Source organism: Dromiciops gliroides, chromosome 5 (assembly GCF_019393635.1).
Source record: "Dromiciops gliroides isolate mDroGli1 chromosome 5, mDroGli1.pri, whole genome shotgun sequence".
NCBI lineage: Eukaryota > Metazoa > Chordata > Mammalia > Microbiotheria > Microbiotheriidae > Dromiciops > Dromiciops gliroides.
This window is the reverse complement of record NC_057865.1, coordinates 92,729,169-92,751,710: the sequence shown is the minus strand read 5'-3', so window position 1 is coordinate 92,751,710 and position 22,542 is coordinate 92,729,169. Positions and strand designations below refer to the sequence as shown.

Here is a 22,542-nt window from a genome sequence, read left to right as displayed (position 1 = left end):
GTAAAGTGCTTAGCACTGTGACTGCCTGTATGTGGTTGGCATTTAATAAATATTCCCTCCATTTTCCTCTTCTTTGTTTTCTCTAATACATATACTAACTCTAAGATGAGCTAATAATAATAGTTCACATTTATATATCATTTACTTTGTGGCAGACACTGTGGTAAGAGCTTAACAAATATTATCTCACTTGATCCTCATGATCACCCTGGGAGGTAGGGGCTGTTATGATCCCCATCTTACTGTTGAAGAAACTGAGGCAAACAGAAGTTAAGTGACCTGCCCAGAGTCACGTAGTTAGTGTCTGAGGCTACATTTGAACTCAGGTATTCCTGACTCCTGGCCCAGGGCTCTCTACTGCACCATATCTCTCTTCTCCCTGATATATATATTAACCCTAACATTCTCTCTGTCTTGTTCTCTGTCTCTCTCCTTCCTCCCCTTTCCCTCCTCTCCTCCCTCCTTTCTCCACCCTTTCACACACCTCTTGCCTCATTCTCTCTGACCCCTTGTCTCACTCCCTTGTCTCTCCCTCAGGGCATTGTGGGGAACCTGTCTAGTGGGAAGTCAGCTCTGGTGCATCGATATTTGACGGGGACCTATGTCCAGGAGGAGTCCCCAGAGGGTGAGTTTTCTGGGCCTTTACTTTGTACCAAAAGGAGGGAAATGCTTTCTGGTATGAAATTTGTACTTTCACATATATTGCCCCAAGGATCTCTTGCCCTCTTCCTGTTCCCAGTTTTCCAGAGAAATGGGGCTTTGATGCCCCTCCCCACCCCTCCCTTCCTCTTCCAATCCCCTCCAATTTCTTTATCCTCCCTGAGGTGAGGTCCTAATTATGTTTTCTGTTCCCAGGGGGCCGATTTAAGAAGGAGATAGTAGTGGATGGTCAAAGTTACCTGCTGCTGATCCGAGATGAAGGAGGCCCCCCTGAACTCCAGGTGATTGATTACCCTTCTACCCACCATACATATGTATGTACAGACATACATATATATGTACACCAACTCTCTCTCCACCCCTCTTACTCCCCCCTTCTCTCTTCCCTTTCATCCTCTATCTTCCCCCAATCCCTTTTCTTCAGGCTTCCAACTAGACATAAGGATTTTAGAGGCGAGAAGACTGTGATGATTATTTTACTGAAGCTCTATGTTTTTCTACATCATAACCATTTCAGATATATCTCCACCCCCACCAAGAAAACCAGATGAACAAAAAGAGCAGATGCAGTGATAAATACAGAATTCTCTGTTTGATGCTTTAGGCCCCTCCTACCCATCCAGTCTTCTTTTTCTTTTTCTTTCTTTTTTTTTTTTTTTTGGTGAGGCAGTTGGGGTTAAGTGACTTGCCCAGGGTCACACAGCTAATAAGTGTTAAGTGTCTGAGGCTGGATTTGAACTCAGGTCCTCCTGAATCCAGGGCCGGTGCTCTATCCACTGTGCCATCTAGCTGCCCCCCCATCCAGTCTTCTTACACCTTACGCCAGTTCCTCTTCGATTCATGACTCTGGCCTCCCAGCTGTTCCACAAAGCAAACACTCCATCTCTCCGGTCTGGGCATTTTCTCTGACTGTGCCCCTGGCCTGGAACACTCCCTCCTCCCCTTTGCTTGCTGCCTTCCCCGGCTTCCTTCAAAGCCCAGCTAAAAGCCTACCTTCCACAGGAAGCCTTTCCCAATCCCTCTTTTTTTTTGGTGAGGCAATTGGGGTTAAGTGACTTGCCCAGGGTCACACAGCTAGTAAGTGATAAGTGTCTGAGGCCGGATTTGAATTCAGGTACTCCTGACTCCAGGGCTGGTGCTCTATCCACTGCGCCACCTAGCTGTCCCCCCAATCCCTCTTAATTCCAGTGTCCTCCCTTTTAATTATTCCCTCTGTTTCCTGCATTAAAGCTTGTTTGTATGTTTTCATTTGTTTGTTTTCTTCCCCGTTTGATTGTGAGCTCCTCAAGGGTAGGGCATGTCTGCTTCTTTTTGTATCCTTAGTGCTTAGCACAGTGCCCAGCACACTGGGGGGCACTAAATAAATAAATGCTTATTGGTTACTGACTGGCCCTGCCTAGTAGCACACGTGATATTCCACATCTATTGTCCCTCACCTTCTTACCAAAAGGAGGGAAGTACTTGTGTGGAATTTGTACTTTCACATATATTACCATTATCCTTTCAGGTTGGCAGGGCCCTCAATAGCCACCTTAGACAGCCGAGGTGCAGAAGATGTCTTATGTCTTGTCCAAGGTTTGAGATGCAGGTTTCTTGACTTCCAGTTCCATGATTCTAAGCCCCTTTCTCAGGAGGGTGAGCTCCAGAAAAGACAACAAGACTGAGGGCCTCAAACTGGCCTGGTTTGGGAAGCTTTTCAGCCTTTGGACACTGGGGTGATGTGACTTGTTTTCTCCCCGATACAGTTTGCTGCCTGGGTGGATGCTGTGGTGTTTGTGTTCAGCCTGGAGGATGAGATCAGCTTCCAGACGGTGTACAACTATTTCCTTCGGCTCTGCAGCTACCGTAGTGCCAGCGAGGTGCCCATGGTCCTGGTGGGCACTCAGGGTGAGGCTGGGGAGGCTGGGCCAGGGAAGACAATCCAGAGGAGTCACCTAGGGTTTAGTGGGATTTGACAGTGACTCTGTGGAAGGGCAGAGTGCATTTATCCCAGGGCAGGTATAATGGGAATGAGCCACAGAAAAGTAATCTTCTGGACAGGACTTAAGTCAGTGGGCAGGTGTAGGTTCCTAGGTATCACTTAATGCTTACTGCCTCTTAGTCTATCCTGTACTTGTGATACTGAACCTTGCATTAGGGCCCATCATATCATCCCTGCCTGAGCTGCCCAGCCCGTAACAAAAACTTTTTTCCTCATTATCTGTCTCCCCCCCCCCCACACACACACACACCTTGTCTTCCCCAGATGGCACAAATTCAGTTCTGGAACTAGAAAAGATTTTAAAGCTGAGGAAACTGAGGTCCAGAGAAATAAAATAATTTGCACAAGGTCACAGAAAGTGGTGCATTTGGCACAAGAGTCCAAATCACAGGACTCCTGGTCCCATTAATTGTTTTATTGATGCCTTTTTGAGGCCTATCCATCACTTCCCAGTGACTCTCCTCCCTGTAGCCCACCCCACCCTTAACAAACCAACAGAATCCTCCCTCATAACACAAATACATTTAAGCAGAAGAGACCAACACTTTGGCCGTTGCTGACAATGTGTGTCTTATCCCACACATGTAGTCCACCACTTCTCTTGAGGACTGGGAGGCATGTTCCACCAGCAGTGCCCTGAAGCTACCTCTGTCCATCCTTCCCCCAACCAAATGCCCTTTCCTTCCTGTGTGTATTTCCACTCCTCACCAAACTTGATTCCTTTGTTTTCCTCTCCCCAACACCCCCTATCAGACGCTATCAGTGCTGCCAATCCTCGAGTAATCGATGATAGCCGGGCTCGAAAACTCTCCACGGACCTGAAACGCTGCACCTACTATGAGACGTGCGCAACCTACGGACTCAATGTGGAGCGTGTCTTCCAGGATGGTAACATTGGGCATGGGGCTGGGTTTGAGAACTCGAGAGAAGCATCCTCTCCTCCCTCCAACGAGGGGTGCAGGAAGGCTTTCCTGGTGGGTTGCTGTGGCCGGGTGTTCCAGGGGAGGTTTTAAGGTGGGCTTTCCCCTTTCTCCCAGAGGAGGTAACTTGACTGTGCTGTCCCCTGCAGTGGCACAGAAGGTGGTGGCCTTGCGGAAGAAGCAACAGCTAGCCATTGGGCCCTGCAAGTCACTACCCAACTCACCCAGCCACTCGGCCGTGTCTGCCGCCTCCATCCCAGCTGTGCACATCAACCAGGTGTGGGCCCCTGACCTTCTGTCCAGCTGTCCATCCCCATTCTGTACCCTGCTTTATCGCCAGGCTTGCCTCTCTATGTCTGCCTCTGCTACAACCTGCCCCCCAAGCATGATCTTTGGAGAACCATTTGCAAGGCGAGAATTCCATTTGGCTTCTGCAGTTTGCTGTACCCCTCTTTGCAGTTTGTGCTATTCCCCCCCCCCAAAAAGTATCCTCAACTCCTTCCTTTCACCAGCTTTTGGTCCCAGATCACTATGCTATGAGAACACAGATATCTGGTCGAACTAGCACACTATGAAACTATTTCCCTAAGAACTATTTTTCCTGTTAGGGAGAAAATCATCTGGTAACCTCACTCACACAAAGCCTTTAGGGATTTAACATCTAACTCTTCTTAGAAATCTTTGCATGTTAAAAGCATTGGGAAAGGCAGTACTTAACACAAAGGAATGAATGGCTAATGGTGGAATCAATGGGGGAGATACTTTTTTTTTTTTCCGGGGCAATGGGGGTTAAGTGACTTGCCCAGGGTCACACAGCTAGTAAGTGTCAAGTGTCTGAGGTCGGATTTGAACTCAGGTCCTCCTGAATCCAGGTCTGGTATTTTATCCACTGCGCCACCTAGCCGCCCCCAGGGGAGATACTTTTGAATCCCTCAAACCATAAGCCACTCTCCTTAAACTTCTGCCCGTCTCCCTCTGTTCTTTTTTAAAAATATTTTTGTGTATTTTGATAAATATTTCCCAATTACATATGAAATTTTAAAAAGTATTATTTAAAAAAAAAATTGAATTCCAAATTCTGTTTTCTTCTATTTTTGACCCGATTTTTTCCCCCTCAGCCCATGACACATGGAACTAACATGACTTGTCATTGACTATATTTCCCCCTCCCAAGCCTCTCCTCACCTCTGCCCCTCTTTCAGCTCCTCTCTGTACCAGTGGGATGTGGTCACACAGCTAGCTCATTTAAATATTCAGAGGACATGCCACCCGGTCTTGCAACAGGAGCTGGTAGTGAAGATGCCGGTTTAGCACTCCTTTCTCTCTCTGCCCTTGTTGGGGTGGAGGGAAGCATGCAAGTCAAATGATCTGTACAGCCAGTGAGAACTTAACCTGCAGCTAGCTAGTCCTCCTTCGCTGCTCTGCGTGTCTCCTGCATTGAGGATCTTCCATTAGGTTAATACCTTGTAACCTTTTCTATTTCTTAAAAAAAAAAAATTTCTTATACACTTCAATCATTTTCCAAGACAACCTTCTCTCCCCCCCCCCCCCCAACCCTCCTGGTGTAACTAAGACCTGCAGTTAAGCAAAACACACTGATACATTGTTGGTGTTTAATAGAATAGACTACTTTCTGAATCTGTATTCCACCCCCTCTGCTGGGAAGAGAGGTGTACAGCATCATTGTCATCATCAGTCTTCTCTTCTGGAACCAAGATCAAGCTTTTCATTGAACTGAGTTTGAATGTCAATTAGTGCCGTTATTTGCCTTTATCTTATTGTGGTCATTATGTAGAGGGTTCTATTGGTTCTTCTTACTTTGCCTCCTGCAGGTTGATGTGGGTATTCCCAAGTTGCTCCAAATTCTTCCTTCATCTTTTGTCATTTCTTATGGTACAGTGGTATTCCATCACTTTCATATCTCACCTGATTTGTTCAGACATTACCCAATTACTGGGCACCCACTTTGTTTCCAGTTTCTCCTATGGCCATAAAAGGGTGCCATCTATAAATATTTTGACATCTCCTTCTGTCTTTCCTCCTCTCCTTTACCTTGGATAAATGTCCAGTAATGGGATTGTTGGGTCAGAAAAATATGATTAGTCTAATGACCTTTCTTCAGTGGTTCCAACTTGTTTTCCAGAATAAGTGGATCGGTTTCCAGCTCCATCAACAGTGTGTTAATACGTCTGTCTTCACTGATTTATTTTTTGCCCGCACCTGTGATTCCATCAGTGATTTCACCTGTGCAGATTTAAAGTCCAAGAGCATTCCTTAGCATATTGAGAAGCTTAGATGACTTGCCCACTGTCACACAGCCAGGAAAGATCGGGGCCAGAACTTGAACCCAGATCTTCTTGACTCTAATGCCAGCTGCCAGTCCATTATGCCTTGCTGCCTCTTCATTGATTGATTTTTCTCACCTTTTATCCTCTTGGGCAATTGACTGGGTCCGAGGTAAAACCTCAGACTTGTTTGATGGGCTTTTTTCCTATTCATGATTTAGAGCATTTTTTAATATGGTGCTAGGATCATCCCCTTCTCCTGAAAACGGTTTGTCTCCTTTGACCTTCGACCTTTATTTGGGGAAGCCATTCTATTTTCATCCTGTATCCTTTTCTGATTTCCCATCCATCCAGTCCCTATCATGCATCTAGGACTCAGATCAGAAGCCTCAACCTTCTCTGTTCCCCTTTCCATCTAGCCTTTGACTCTCCCAGGCCCTACAATCATTCACATCATCCAGGAGAGCCCAATTCCACTCAAGCTTGCTTCTCTTTGGCTGTCCCCATACAGTTTGGGAGGAGGTGCAGTAAACATCTCCAGGTGGTCCCAATCCCATGCACACACAACCCCCCCCCCCAACCCGGTGAGAGGACAAAGACAACAGGATTCCCTTTTGAATTCTGCCACTATCCGTTTTTTCTGACCAAGGCTCCTTTGCTCCAGTCCCCTTCTGGTTCCCCTCCTAGAGTATTAGTGCAAATGACCCTAAAGAGGTCAGCTTTGTAAAAGCAATCTTGATTTAATAGGAGAATTTGGGGAAGTGGGGATGAGCCTTCTGGGGGCCTGACCTTTGTGGAGGCAAGAACTGAACTATCTGCCTCTTGGCTTCTCTCATCCCCTTGCATCCACTCTTCCCCGTGATCTCTCACTTTGGGAACCCTCTGTCCTCTCCACAGTCTAGTGTGACTACAGGAACACAGGCTTAGAGATTAACTTGTTCAGGACCCCCACTTTACAGATGAGCAAACTGAGTCCAGAGAGAGGTTTAGTGCCTCGCCGGGTGACATACAAATAGTGTCTGTCAAGATTCAGGTCCAAGCCTTCTGATTCCAACTCTCCATGCTCTGGGTGGGAAGCTAGTATTTAGGCTCCCCAGTTTGAAGGTCAGCCTTCCCTTCTACTGCCCCCTCCAAGACCCATCTCATTTCCCTAGAGCTCTTTCCGTCCCTCTCCGAAGTCCCCCTCACCAGCACTCTCTGTCCTCAGGCCACGAATGGCGGCAGCAGCGCTTTCAGCGACTACTCATCCTCCGTCCCCTCCACCCCCAGCATCAGCCAGCGGGAGCTGCGCATCGAGACCATCGCTGCCTCCTCCACCCCCACACCCATCCGCAAGCAGTCCAAGCGACGATCCAACATCTTCACGGTATGTGGCCCTGCCTCTCCCTTCCCCCACCCTCTCCCAGAGTCCCACTCTGAACAGGCCAGGCTGAGCCCAGGAGAAGGGAGATGGTCAGGAACCATGCAAGGATGGCCTTCTGAGGCAGGAGGTCTCAGAACTCTTGGCTGAGGAGAGTCCCTTCCACTTAGAGACACACACACACACACACACACACACACACACATTCTCTCTCTCTCTCTCTCTCTCTCTCTCTCTCTCTCTCTCTCTCTCTCTCTCTCTCTCTCTCTCTCTCTCTCTCTCTCTGCAAGGGCATTTTTCCCTGCTTCCTTGTGGACATCACTCATTTCCCTAGCTCCCAGCCCAGACGCATAAAAGACCCTCATCTCTTGCCCCACCTCATCTATACACATTCAGTTCTCCTGTCTCTTAGGATACCTAGAGCCTCACCTTTCCTCCCATAATCAAGACCTGGATGGAACTGGAAGGGATCTTAGAGACCCAAGGGTATTTGTTTTGCAGATGGAGAAACTGAGGCAGACAGTGGTAAATGTGACTTGCTTAAGGGCCAGGACTTAGAACCCAGGTGTTCTCAGGGCTGATCCAGAACTTTTTTAATTCTCCCAACTGCACCGTGCTACATTAGATAGAAGGCACATACACTTCCTACCCCATCCTCTTGATTGGTTTGACCCCAACTTGAAAATTATGTCTCAGTACTTAGGGCTACCGACTCTCGCACGCACTCCCACGTGGGCTCGTTCCTCCTCTTGTTACATTCGACACATGCAGATGTACGTGGACACATGGGTCCTGCTGCCGAATCCATTGACAGACACTGGCTCTCTGCAGTCTTGTGCTGACCCACCCCTTGGCTCTTCCCTCCATTCTTCCCCACCCCCATTGCCAGTTCCTGGCCCACAAGGCCAAACCCTCTGGCTCGCACTCTGGACCATTGCTGGGGTCACAGCTCAAAGATACGTGAGCTTGCCATATGGATTTGGGGAGGAGAGGGGAGGGAATCTCACCGACTACCAGGCAATCTGTCCTTCTGCGTCACTCTGTGCGTCTCTTCCCAAATCCTAGAGTTTTGACTCCCAGCCTGGCCCTACGTCCAGCCAGCCAGGCCTGGTTCCACCTGGGCTCTCAGGAACCTTGCCCGGGGCCAGGGTTTCCAAGGGCCTGATCCTTCATCTAGCCCCTCTACCCTCTTCCTTATCCTCCAGACTTCCTGCTGCTCTCCAGCCTGCCCCCACGGTGTGCCCCAATTGCCATTCCCTCACCCCCCGCCGCTTTCCCTCATGCTCTGCTAAGTGGTCTTCTTCCTGCTGACAGCTCCCGCTTACTGCACTTCCCCTGTCCTTGACCCCGGCTAAACGCTATGCCTCCCCCTCCCACCTACCCACCCTCTTTTTTTTTTTTTTCCTACTCCTTGTGAAATAAACTGCCCTGGTAGTTGCCTGCTCCTTCTCCCCCTCACCCTGCTGCTGCTGCTGCTGCTGCTGCTGCTGCTGCTGCTGCTGCTGCTGCTGCCGCCACTACCGCTGCCACCACTGCTGCCGCCAGTGTCGTAAATACTGCTATTTGCCTGTACACACGCCGACCACCATTAGCGCCCGACACCCTGTTCCTCAACATCCTCCATCAGGCCTTTGACCCCATTCTTTTTATCTCCCATCCATTCTCATTAACCCCCCACTCTCATCATCCCCCTCGCCCTGTCACTGCCTGCCCTCCCTCCCGTGAGTCAGCTCCATGACACTCCTCAATGACCGTGGCGTGCTCCTACTCTCTCCTTCCCATCTCACGACTCTCTGCCGTCCTTGCTGTGGTGACCTCACACTCTGTCCTCTTGGCTGTCGGTGATAATCTCACACCCCGCCCTCGCCTCCTCTTCGAGACCCATTCTCTCCATCTCTGCAATGGCGACCTCGTTTCCTTTCCACCGCTTCCATGGCGACCTCAGTTTTTGCACCATTGTCTCCGGGTGACCTCGTGCTTGTCTGTCACGGTGGGTGCACCCCGGGGGAACCTCACCTGCACATCGTCACCACTCGGGGTGATCGCCCCTCCCCCTCCCATCATCTTCCCTCATGTCACCTGCTCACGGAAAGAAGTCCTCACAGTGTACCCGCCATTGTCCCCGTGGTTCTGCCTGCTGTGTTGCCTATGCTCAGTTGCCGTCGATCCCTTCTACCCGCCCCCTTTCCCTACCCCTTCCCCTACCCCATCCCACCCTCCCATGACCTCACATGCTCATTTTGTTTTGGAATTCCTTTGCTGACCCACGGGGGCCAGGCCGGTCCCTGAACCCCCTGTCTGGGGAACCTGGTGGCAGTGGTCCCACCCACCCCTTCGCTGGGCTGAAGGGTCGGTGAGGTGAGGACGGGCCAGGGGCAGTGGTGGGCAAGGGAGGGTAAGGGCTCAGGCGGGCTGCCTGTGGCGACGGCTTGCTCTCGGACGGTTTCGTTTTCCAATCTGTTCTTCCCGCTCCCTCTGGCTGTACTTCCTCCCATGTGGCTGTCTCACTCAGCCCTTTGGCTCCCTCCCTGCCCCCTTGGCTCTCTGTAGCCCTGGGCAGGACAGAGCAGGAGGGATGGGGACTCAGGACCACCAAGTGGCGAAAATTTCCTGTTGAGATGGACGCTTGGCCCCTGGTGCAGCTGCCCCAGGTCTTCCCAGCAGGGGTGCCTCCACCACCACCACCACCACCACCACCACCGCTACCTCCACCACCACCACCACCACCACCACCACCGCTACCTCCACCACCACCACCACCACCACCACCACCACCACCACCACCACCACCACCGCTACCACCACCGCCTCCTCCTCCTCTTTGCTCTCCCCGGCGCCTCGGTCTGCCCTCTCCGGGGCCGGGCTTGAGTATAACTTGCCAAAATCTTTATTCTTTCGATATTTGCAGATATGTGCCACTGTTTCCAACTTTTCATCAACAAAAAGACCTTTCCAACTCCTTCCAAATTAGAAGACCAGGTGGTGACACAGCACCTCTGGACATTGTCCCCCTGTACGGGGCCGGAGGCGGGCCGGGCCTTGGGACTGCTCTCAGATGAGAAGCGGCCGCGTGCTCCCCACTCCAGAGACCCACAGGAACCTTTGTAACTAACCCCCACCCCCAGGGAAGGCTAGGAACACTGGAGCCAGCAGCTGCGGGGCGCCTGGGGGGACCAGGGCCGGCTGGACACCGCCGCGCCAGGCTCACTGCATGGAGAAGAAGGGAGCTCGGCCCCACGCCCATCGGCCAGGCCAGCGTGATGGCGGCCCCAGAGGGGATGGGGGAGTCCAAGCGCCTGCTTCAGCCCAGCTGCTCCTGGGGGGAGAAGCTTGCCCGCCCCTTCCTTCCTCCTGCTCCTTCCTGCATGGACTACTGCCGCTCCTGCTCCGGACGCCGCCGCTTGCCTTTTTTCCCCCTCTTTCTGGCCTCCCCCTATTTCCTAGGAGCCGAATTCGGGTGGACTGTGTCCTGGGAGCCCAGTGGGGGGCACCCAGCCCTCATCCTCGCCTCTCTCTCTCCTCTCTCTCCGTCCACCGTGCCCCTCCAGCCATGCTGGCGTGCCCGGTGCACCGTGCCGTGGTGTCTGTTGTAGACGGGCCACCTGCCCGCTCCCTCCTGGACTCTACTCCCCCCGATGTTGTGCCCTCTGCTGCCAGCCACCACCCCCCTTCCCGACCACCCTAACCCTCCCCCCTCCCCGGGCTGTGCGCTCATCGTGCCCTCGGTATTTCGTGTCCTTGCTCTTTTGTAAGAGGCGGCCCTGGCCCAGTGACCTGTGCTGCTCTGTATGGTGCCGTGTGTAAGAATAAACCCGTTGGAATACTCGTGGTGTCATTTCCTTCCCTCTTCCCGCCGCCCCCTGCCCCCAACCCACGGCCAGACCCTGCCCAGGAAGAGGGAGGAAAAGAGGGAGGGACCCAGGAGTTTGAGTGGGCCGTTCTTGCCTCATCTGCCCAGGGCTTCAGCTAATGCACCTGTGTCTCTCTCTTTCAGTCTCGAAAGGGCACCGACCTGGATCGGGACAAGAAGGCGCTGGAGTGTAAGGTGGACAGTATCGGCAGTGGTCGAGCCATCCCTATTAAACAGGTTTGCATTTCACCGTTGCAGCCCAAGTTGGGAGAAGGGACTGTGAGGAGTGGGCCTGGCTGTAACTGAACCTGAGGCCCCAGGGCCTTGGCCGGTCCAGCTCTTCATCTGAGCCTCCATGATACAATATGGGCTCATACCAGGGAGAAAGAACTCCTCTCTCCCTCCATCCCTTCATTCAGCAAACATTTATTAAGCGCCTACTATGTGCTGGGCACTATGCTAAGTACAAGGGAAGGTAGGTCTGCCTCTTTTTAGCACCAGCTACTCATGGCAAACATGGCTTTGCTGATCCTTGGGTACTTGGGAAGGATTTACAAAGTTATCTGTGCAGTAGTTCTTCCTCCCACACACACACACAGACCCCATCATGCCCTTCCCCTAGGCTTTGTGACTCTCCGGGAGGAGGCCCCACCCAACACAGCAAAGGCCTTCCTCTGGTTCAACCAGTAGCTCAAAGTTACCAGTGAAACATTGGGCTTGCCCATTATCTCCCATCCTTAGGATGCCATGGACCCAGCTCTTTTTCCAGAGAGCCAAGGGGGAAATTGGAGGCAGGGGCAGCCCTGGGCTGTGACTGCTCTGCTGGAATTGTTGGCTGGAATTGCTGCTGGTTCTTTGGTAGCTTCCCACTGAGGCTACGCCATGGGCAAGTTGGGCTTCTGGGGTCTTTGGAATCACCCCTGTTGTTTCGCCTGCAGTAGCCACAGGGGGGCAGCAACAGGCCGTGACTACTGGGCTGTGGTCCCCAGTTCCCGGCAGTGCAGAGCTTGGGAGCTGAGATAGGTGGAGACATCCCTCCCTCCCTCTCCATCACCCTAGTGCAATCATGTTGAAGCAGACCTTAGGACTGGTCTAGAAGGGGAAAAGTCTCAGAAATACTGTCTTGGGAATGATACGTATCCCCTGGGAGAGGAGACTCTGTCCCACCTGTGTTCAGTCAGGGATGCTCACAGGCTGATTGTAACCACATGAACCCTGGGGGAATCCGCCCTCTCTGCCTTCTCCCATCTCCGCCAGTCACTGCTTGGCAGTGCTGCTCAGCACAGGACTCTCCCACTCAGCCCCCTTTTCTTTAGGGACAGCCCCTTACTAAGGAACATTACCTAGTGGGTGTGTGTGCAGGGTAGGGGTGGGGGAGCATATGTACAGGTCTGCAGGCACAAAGGCCTTTTGGGGTTTGGTAGTTCCCAGGCATCGTGAGCTCTGTATCTAAGGCTGGTGTGTTAGCAAAGCCAACAGAAGTCCAGTCTCTGAGGACTAAAATCACACCAGGATGCTTTCTAGAAAGTGAATATGAGAATGGTCAATGAAATGCGATCTCTGCGGGTGATGAGGTAGACTGCCTGAGGACTGAGGCCTGGCATGGCCAGGGTGTCTGGGGCTTGTGAGGGTCTAGCAGGCTTGGCCACAGCCGGCATGTGGTTGGTTTGTCAAGCATTGAGCCTTTGCAGGGCCGGTTTTGGAGGATGTAGGTTCAGAGACACTAGGATTGTATATGTGACCTTGTAGGGCTGGTAGGTCCAGGCCTTGGATTCTGGGATGGTTGTTCGGAAGTTCATTTGTGCCCATTGGTATACTTTCTGTTCGCCTGCTGCCTATGGCATTTATTGTCTTTTTGTCCAGCAGGTGACACCTGTAGTCTTCATTAGCCGGAACAGTATAGAATTTTAGAGCTTAGTTGGATTATATTTGTCTTGTCCCTGGCTCTGAGCTGGTTCTAGGCTGGGCTGGTTCAAGTGCTGTTGATGCCTGCTGAGTGGCTGAATACTTACACCCTGGCATATCAGCAACAAATAGTGAGTGCCTACTTTGCTGGGCAGTTAGACATTGGGACACGTGTAGAGTGTCATCCTCAAGGTGGGGTGGTTAGTGTTTTGTGTGTATCTTGGGGGAGGAGGGTGGGACCAGCCCCATGGCACTCCTTGTGGGGTGGGGAGGATGGCACACATGCCCTCAGGTGGCATGTATGGCAGTTATAGATGTGTAGAGAGAGCCTCCACCTCTTGTGGAGTGTGTCTGGTGAACAGAACCAAGCGCTGTGGTGTCTGGATGGGGCAGGACTAGCCCGCTGTGTGGTGTCTGTATGGAAGGCAGGATAATTCCCCTGCCCCTTCACTTGTCGAAGTCGGGGTGAGAGGCAGGACCAACCTCCTCTGGGTGGTGTACCTATGAGGGGAGGGGGCATGCCCGTGTTGAGGAGAGAGGAGATGTGTGTTTGGCCTGACTGACAGGTGAGGGATACAGGAAGGGACCCCAGCCTGTGGGCGTGTAGGTGCCGGATTCAGAAGGAGGGCCATTGGGCTGGTGCTCTGGGGTGACAGCTGGTGTTCGTGTGCTGCTCTCAGGCTTACAAAGCCCTTTCCTGTCTTAGCTGGGGCTTTACAGCAGCCCTCTCCACACCTGGAGTAGCCCTCCAAGGGGCCAGGCCTTGGGTCCAGTAGCTGCCCTTTCATGTTGGCTCCCTGCCTCCCCCAGGTGGACATGAAGGTTCCTGCAGTCATTACCTCCGAAGTCTGCCTGGGGAGGGAGGGAAGGGAAAGGGGGGAGGGGGGTGGGGTGAGGAACGTGGAGAGAGAGGGAAGAGGAGACAGACAGACACACAGACACACTCACGGCGTCAGAGGATGACACAATTGTAGAGTTGGAAAGGTCCTTGTTGAGGTCGTTTAGCCCACCCCTTCATTTTACAGATGTGTTGGAGAGAGGTAAGTGCACCTCCCAAGGTCTCCTAGGTAGTAACCGGCAGGGGTGGGGTTCAAACCCAGTTCCTCAAGTCTCTGGATATAAGATGGGAACAGTATTAGGCTGCACCTTCTCCTTAGGTGCTGCTCTGCAGACAGAGGCCAGGCTACCTCCAGGGTCCCAAGGCCCCTCCCTCTGTTGGCAGGGGGGAGGAGGGAGTTGGGAGCCCAGGCAGGGCTACTGTGGTGGTGACAGCGGCAGTGATGGGGGGCGGGGGGAAGAGGGGTGCGGGTGCACTATGTAGTCACTGCCTGGGGATTTCCTAGCCAGTCATCATGCTGTTGGCCTTCCTGGGACAGAGGGTGGCAGCAGGACCAACCCACAGCCCAGCCCTTGCCCCCCCCCCATGTGACGCTGCTCCCTCCCTCCCTTACGCTCCCCCTCTGTCCTATCTCCCCTTTCCTTTTCTTCCCCTTCCCACCCCCCTGCCCTTGTCCTCCCTGGGCTCAGCTCTGGCACCTCCCCTTTGCCCCCCCTCCTGTCCTATCTCCCCATTTCCTTTTCTTCCCCTTTCCCCCCCTCCCCAGCCCCCCGGCTCCTGCTGGGAGTAGAGATTGCATTTCATTTACCATTTGCATTCCCAATCAATCCGGACTCCGCAATTAAGTCGGCTGGCGGAGCTGGGAGGGAGGCGGGTGGTGGGAACAGGTCCTCTGGGGGCCGTCGCCTCCGCACCGCTTCCATTCCGCCCCAGATTGCTTCCTGCTTCACCATGCACAGCCCCAGCCCAGCCTGGGGAGGGGAACAGGGACCCCCATAGCTCTTCCCTCTTCTGAGCTGCAGGAGTTGGGGGCGGCAGCAGGGAGAGTGGGAAAGAGACGAGGGGTAAGCTGGTCCTTCCCCTAACCCAGCCTCCTCCCTTCTCCCTCCAGGGCTGTCAGGATAGATTAGAGAGCCAGGCTGGAGCAGGTAAGAGGTAGAGAGGGGAGTGTAGGGTTGGGCCAATGCCTGGGAGTGGGAGGGAGGCTGAGTCCCCAGACCCCATCTTGCAGTCGCCTCCTACGCGGCAGCCTGAGGCGGGCTCATCCCACGCCCTCTCAGCTAACGAGCATCATTACCGCCTGACTGCTGGCTCATCTACTCCCCTGCCTAAGAAGGCCCAGGCTAAGGAAGGCGTTCTGCCAGGGGAAGGGGCTTCCCACTCAGAATATCGGCCTGGCATCCCAGCCAGGCATACCTCACATCCCTTAATCTGGGTTCCCTGGTTGATTAAAGATGAGGAAGGCCTGGGTTCCTTCCAACTCTGAGAGTCTGTGATCTGTGACCTAATGAGACTCCAAGGAACTTAGATATGGCAAAGGGGGACAGTGGTGAGACTGGAAGAGGGACTCGGCATCGAGTGATTATGATGAAGTGAATAGGGAAAGAGGACAAGGTTAGTTTGAAATGGAGTGAAAACAGAGGCTTGGGTGAGAGCCAATTACAGGAGCTCAGGACTTAAACGAGAGCACAGTGAGAGGCAGTTTGTCCCACAGAGGTGGGCCAGAGACTTGGAGCTTCTCAGGGAAGATGCATGTTTGTCCTTACTGAGCATATGAGCTAGCATGGGCCATATATATGCTCTGGTCCAGTGCCCACCCCCCAGTGTCATTTTATGAAGATGAGGAAACTTGGGTCCAGAGAACTCTGGGTCACACAGCTAGTAGTAATTATAGAGATGGGTCCCCAGATCTCCCTATTCCAACATTCTTCCTCCTAGAAAAGGGGTCAGTCAGCAAGCTACAGCCCCAAGGTCAAATCCATGCTAAGAATGAATTTTTTTTTTGGTGAGGCAATTGGGGTTAAGTGACTTGCCCAGGGTCATACAGCTAGTAAGTGTTAAGTGTCTGAGGCCAGATTTTAACTCAGGTCCTCCTGACTCCAGGGCTGGTTGGTACTCTATCCACTGCGCCACCTAGCTGCCCCAAGAATGATTTTTATATATAATGAAACTTTATTTAAGAATATAGAAACCATCCTTAGCTTGCAGGCCGGTACAAAAACAGGGCTCGTTAGATTTGGCCCACAGGCCAAAGTGCACTTAGCAACCCCTGCGCAGGACCACACTCCCTCTCATGTATGAGTAGGTAATGGGTCGGGTCTAGATGAGACCACCAGCTTGACTTTCCCAGGCAGCAAATAGACATTCTCTCAGAGAACAGATGACCTCTTGTCTTGGCACTGTGCCCAAGGAAGGGGGCTGAAAGAATACGGAGCTGACTGTTGAAGCCCTGGTCTGCTGTCATCTTCAGCACATACTTCACCAGGCCTTTAATCAGTTCATCAACAATTGACTTCAATTAAGTACCTTCTTTGGGCCAGGCCCTGAAGATACAAAAACAAAATCAACCCAGTGCCTGCTCTCAAGGAGCTTGGGTTTTATCAGAGGAAACGTTTATCCATATTAGTAAATGCAAAGTGCACGTACAAATAATACATGGTATAGGGATTGGGACAGGCCTCATGTAGGGAGTGTTGCTTGTGCTGAGTTTTAAAGGCAAGGGGGGATTCTGAGAGGGAAAATGTAGGAGCCAGTGCATTCCAGGCCTGTGCAAAGGCATGGAGGTGGGAGATGGAGAGTCACATGGGAAGAACTGTAAAAGGGCCAAACTAACTGGCCTGTATGGTGCAGGCATTACACACCATAAGTGTGTGACGAGGCTGGAAAGATCAGATGGAACCAAATTGTGGAACAGAGATTCTTTTTTTTTTTTTTTTTGGTGAGTCAATTGGGGTTAAGTGACTTACCCAGGGTCACACAGCTAGTAAGTGTTAAGTGTCTGAGGCTGGATTTGAACTCAGGAACTCCTGACTCAAGGGCCGGTGCTCTATCCACTGTGCCACCTAGCTGCCCCTGGAACAGAGATTCTTATGAGGTCTGTGCATCTTTTTCTTTTACATATATTGAGGTAACTATTTTGATAGAATTGGTTTTCTTTGTGGTTCCATGTATTTTGTTTTATGCATTTAAAAACGTTCTGACATGGGGTCCACAGGCTTTCCCAGATTGCCAGAGGGGTCAGTGGAGCCCAAATTATTAAGAACACCTGTTTTGGACTTTGCTAATTAATCAGGGGACTGGCAATCAGGACTGTTTGGAGGCTGGAGATTGGAGAGGGGAGGTAAGGAGAAACAAATGGGAGTCTGTTGCATGAGTACCTGGTCTATAGTCGTGGCTGTGTGTTTTACAAGAAGGGGTCAGATGTCATGGAGGTAGAATAGAACCAAGAAGGTTTGAGAACTGAATGGAGATATGGGGAGCAGGAGTTGAGAATGGCTTCCAGATTGCAAGCTGGATGACTGGGAAGATGGCGGTGCCTTGAGAAAGAAGGGAGGGAGGGAGGGAGGATGTTGAGTTAAGATATCTCTGATGCCTTCGGTTTGATATCGGATCTCAGAGCCAGACAAGGACTGGATAACCAGCTCCAGGAGTCATCTTCTTAGAGAGGATAACTGAACGCATCACCGATGACGAGCTTACCGAGTATAGGGATAGAAGGGACATGACCTGGGGACGGAGAGCCTTGGGGAATGCCACAGTAAAGAGAGCGGGCTCCAGACAGTCATCCAGCAAGGGGGACCGCCAGTGAGAACCAGGATTCCAAACCACCACCCCGCAGTTCTCCCCAGGCCCCAACTCACCGAATGAAGTCACTAGCCAGTTGCCCAGTGGAGTCCACTCCTCCTGGATAGTGAGGTCACCTCTGACAAGACCAGCCCCTGATACTCTACCTAATCACTGAGGTCCCCATCTCCCCCTGTTGTTCTTTGAGGGGGGGAATGAGAAGGAAAGAAAAGGTGGGAGAGAAAGAAAGAAAGAAAGAAAGAGGGTAGGAGACAACTCAGAAGTGAGTCATGTTAAAGTGATCACTGGAGCTTGGCTGTCCATTAAACCCCCCAGCCTCATACACATATCCCTCCATGAACACTCAGGGCAGTCCAGCCAGGACTCTGCCACCCTCCTAATAATTTCAGTCCTTAGCCTGAAGAGAAGAAAGGTGCTGAAACCAGTCTATTTTTCTTCCTTTAAGTCCAAGTTATGCCAAGGACAGGAAGAATTGTCCTGTTTCTGTCCACAGTAGATTTCTTACCTACCCCTCATCTCCATGACAGTTTCTGTGCCTCCTGATCACCTCCACACATTGAAGGGTCTTTCCCTTGCTGTGTTCATAGTTCTGGAATGTGTGACCCTTTTCCTTTCCCCTCTTCCATAGAACTGCCCCAGCTCTGACCTCCCCTATTCCCCCAATCTGTTCCAAGGACATACCTGTTCTTTTTCCTCCTTGCTTTTGGAGGCCTAATCTGACAGTGGGTTGGGGTGTTGGGCACACTCAGGCCCATTCCTGGTCCCAGCTCTCATACTTCAACATGGCTTTGTGTCTTCATCTGCTGTTTTAGGGAGAGGGAGCAGAGACAGGAGGGAGGCCTTGGGCTCATTACTGTGCTGTGGCAACCCAAACTGAGATGTGGGATTTGGGTAAAGGGAGCAGAAGGAGTTGGCACAGGGGTCCTCTCTTCTCGCCCTCCCCTTTAGGTGTCACTTTACCATCTACTTTATAATGTTGGGCTTTTTCCCACAATCTGTTGCAGCCATTCACCATGCTGCCCTCCTGTCTGTCCATCTGAAGGGTGACTTCTCAGCTCAGGGCAATGTCTGAAGCGTTGGTCCCTTGGACAGCCTGGATTTCAGCAGGGAAGGGAGAGAGGGAGATGGGGCGACTGAGTAGATTTGCACAGTTCACAATCCATCCCAGAACCATGTATGGGGACCATCCATGGGGAGGGAGTGACCAGGGATCTTATCCATGCCTAGATGTTTCTAAGTCTGCTCACTCACATTCTCCAAAGATGCTTTTCAAAACCCAGGCCACATGTGTCCCTGCTAGGCTGTTTCCTCGGCCATGGGTGTGGGGGAGGTAGAAGAAGAGGGCCCCAGGTGTTTCCTGGCATATGTTTCCCCATAAACATACCTCTTCCCTGAGGATGGGTTTCCCCATATCCAATTGTAAGTCCAGAGAGCTCACCCTCTGCTTGGTCTGAATGAAAGATCACCTTGTCCAGAGGGAGCTGACCGGACCTCAGTCCCTTCTCCCCCTCTCTGTACCTTATAGGGATTTTGTTTGTCGTTTCCTTGTTTTTTGATCCTGCCTTTGCTCTCAGGGGATCCTGCTGAAGCGAAGTGGCAAGTCCTTGAACAAGGAGTGGAAGAAGAAGTACGTGACCTTGTGTGACAACGGGCTGCTCACCTACCACCCCAGCTTACATGTAAGTCTGGAAGGGGAGGCAGCCTGAGCCCAGGGGGATTGGGGAAAGGGAAGGGTGGCGGAGGGAGGGAAGCAGCGGCACATGGGAGAGAAGGCTTCCTTGCAGTCTTGGCTCTATAAGAGCTAGGATATGGGTCCTGGGCCTCCTTGTGAAGAGTCTGTGGTGACCTGTCTGAATCTCATTTCTGCCACTAACTCACTGTGTGACTCTAAGCAAGTCACTTCTTCACCTCTGAACCTCAGTATCCTGGGCTGTAAAATAGAGGTGACGGTATTACATAACCTACCCCAACAAGGTTGTTGTAAGAAAACCCCTTTGTAAACCTGGAAGTGCCATATAGACAGGAAATATAGCTATTATGTTCCAGTGAGCCACAAATCTAGCCAATCCACGCAGGTATCTCAAAGACAGATGTGCCGATGTCATGGTATAATTATGTTTTAATCACCCAGGGGTACCTGGGGATCACTGAGCCTCCTGGGCCCGGAATGACCATGAGTATGAGAGGGTGACCAGGTCAGCCACTCGTGGTGTAGTGGGGCCACAATTGGTGGGTTTCGTATTCCAGTGATGCTTGGAGAGGGGGATAGAGTGGAGCTGGGGAAGCAAAGGCTAGACACGGAGCAGGGTTTGTGGGGGAGGCATGGCACGGCATTCACAGTGGCCCCCGTGGCAGCAGTTCCCTCCCCTCCCTCACTGCGTGGCTCCAGCACACAGCTGTCTCTGGAATCCATCTCTGTCACCGCCCCACTGTGGGGCTAATGAGTTCTCCCGAGCAGCCCCTCGAGCACAGCACGTGGGCTGGGCTGGCCCCGCCCCCGGCCCATAGGGCCCTTGGCCTCCTCAGAGGGTCCCTAGCCCTTCCTTGACATCTGCCTGAGTTGCCAGACAAGTGAGGCCCAAAGTTTTCTGGATCCCAGTCCCACCTAGCCCAGAGGAGCCCCCTCCCAGGGACACCTCTGAAGGAAATTTTCCCAGAAGGTCCCCAGCCAGTATCAGACAATACATTTCTAACAGTATTCTTCTGGTCTGGGGCCCAACTTGCCCTTAGTCTGCCTCCACAGCAGGGAAGGCTTTTGCTCAGGCTGACCCTTCTGAATTGCCTTCTTTCTGGTACCCTGGACGCCAACTCTTGACTTAGTCTTCAGAATTGGTAGGAAATCTCAGCTGGCACTTACAGGGGAACAGGTCAGGGAAGGCCACCAAGTAAGTGGAATTGGTATCTGGGACAGAATCAAAGAGCCAAAAGTAGAGGGTAACTTAGCGCTCATCACCCCATCTGCCTAAAAAGAACGAGCAAATCAGCATAGTGAAAGGAAGGAACTGGGGCCAAGCCTTGGAGATCTGTGTTCTGCCACTGACTCCCTTACATCTCACTTTTTTTCTTCTGGCAAAATGGCAGCATTGTTTTGAGCATCAAGTGAGATGATAGAGGGGAAAGTGCTTTGGAATGTTTCCAAACATTCGACAGGTACCTTGGAGGCCAGCCCTCAGTAGCTCAGAGGAATGAGGAGGGAGGTTTAGTTTGGAATAGATTGTGATCAATCAACTCTGAAAGAGGATTTCTGAAATCCAAGGGACTTAAACTCTGCCCCTAGTTTTTGACAGTTGAGAAAAGATGAAGTAACCTGTCTGGTGTCACACAGCCAATTAACACACACCTCGACCACCATATCCATCATAGAACTCTTAAGTCATTTACTTGCCCTCCTAAGGAGTCTTCTGAGAGCATTTCTCACCCTTTCCCAGACCTGGTCACTGACCATAACATCTCTTCTTCCTGCTTCACGAGGTACACCAATACCTACAGACTTGCCTCTTCTTTTTCTCCTTGTTTTCCCCGGTCGGCTTCCATTGTATACTGCCTCAGATGGACCTGGACCCCCACACCAGCTTGCCTCTCTGTCCCTTTCCCAGGTCCAGAAAGGACAGTTAGTATGTGGTTCCTGGTGGGGTGTATCTAGAAGCTCCTTTGTCTTCTTGAGGGCTAGCCCCTAGCTAGGTAATGTGGGGGCCACACACCAAACCTTCTAGTGGGGGAGACAAGTCTCAAGGACAGGAAGCTGTTGGAGGGAACACGGGGTGAGAGAACACCAAAGTGGCGAGTCAGAAGACCAATCAAAGAAGACCTTGGCAAGTCACTTTGTCACACTCTGTGGGCCTCAGTTGCCTTATCTTGTAAAAGAATGGGCTTTAGTTGATCTACCGTGGCCCTTTTAGCTCTAGAATTCGAACAGAGCCTAAGATGACATACATAGTACAGTGCTAAACTGGAGTGATTGGAGCAGGTTCCTCTTAACGAGACCATGTGCTTAGCCCCAAGCAAAGGACTCGTCCTTCAGTCCATGGCTCCTGGGGCCTCACTCCCTCCTGTCACGTGCCCCTAAACCCTTCAGGCACAGTTATCCCTGTTCCTCCTTTTGCCCATCTTGCCCTCACTGTGGCTGCCTTTGTGTCTACCTCACCTGGTAGACTTTTGGGGCACTGGGGTGGAGAGGCAGGCAGACCCCATTGTGATCGCCACGGCCTGCTTAGCCTCCTCCTGCTGTTCCCTCCAGCTTCTCATGAAAGAGCAGTGTCTAAGTCAGTGGATCTCCAATAAGTAACTCCAGGGATTCGACAATAAGTTTTGGGCTTGGTCAAGATCTCTTCGCACTCTTTGAGAGAGGCACCGTCTGGGGCACTCTGGAAGGGAAGGGCAGTGCTGGCGAGTCATCCCTGCAGTGAGGGGGGCCCTGCCGGACATGGAAAGGAAAGGGAGGCGGGCCGGCCTCAGGCTTGAAGCCCAGCTCCTGCCCAGCCCCAGAGAGCCAGCCAGAGCCTCCCCCATTTTGCAGCCAGTGGAGCCATTCACACAATCACCTTCTGTTAATTCTATCTGCAACATCAATTAAATTGTTTGTAGAAACTAATTGAATGTGGCTTAATCACACATCTTAATAGCTTTCCACGCTCTGAACTCGTTGTTAATTCCAGTAATAAAACGAGATGAGAACGCTGGCTGGGTAATTAGCGAGGAGGCTGGGGAAGAAATTGCTGTTTGATGGTGGGTAATAAAGGCAGCCGTGGTGACCGCTCTCCGGAGCAGCCGCTGCCGTCGCCGCTGCTGCCACACTCCCCGTTCTGCTGACGGAGGGAAACGCGGCTGCTGCTGCTGCTGCCACCGCTACCTCTGCTGCCACCTCGGCCGCTCTGCCCCCGAGCTGCCTGCCCCCACCACTCCAGCTCTGAACTTCCAGCCTGTGCCCTGGCTGGCATCA

General features: G+C 52.1%; 1 protein-coding gene across 6 annotated transcripts in view; it reads left to right on the top strand.

The window, feature by feature from the left end:
- The window catches only part of AGAP3 (ArfGAP with GTPase domain, ankyrin repeat and PH domain 3), an 83,837-nt gene that overhangs the window by 46,725 nt on the left and 14,570 nt on the right, over positions 1-22,542 (top strand). For 3 of the 6 annotated variants that reach the window (XM_043966346.1, XM_043966345.1, XM_043966344.1), the window contains exons 3-10: positions 538-625; positions 856-941; positions 2,406-2,547; positions 3,395-3,529; positions 3,711-3,838; positions 7,054-7,212; positions 11,201-11,293; positions 19,178-19,282. In XM_043966346.1, coding sequence (XP_043822281.1) covers positions 538-625; positions 856-941; positions 2,406-2,547; positions 3,395-3,529; positions 3,711-3,838; positions 7,054-7,212; positions 11,201-11,293; positions 19,178-19,282 — 936 coding nt within the window. Of the gene's footprint in view, positions 1-537; positions 626-855; positions 942-2,405; positions 2,548-3,394; positions 3,530-3,710; positions 3,839-7,053; positions 7,213-10,114; positions 10,254-11,200; positions 11,294-19,177; positions 19,283-22,542 lie in introns of those variants that run through there. The other 3 variants (XM_043966349.1, XM_043966348.1, XM_043966350.1) reach the window with 2 other exon arrangements.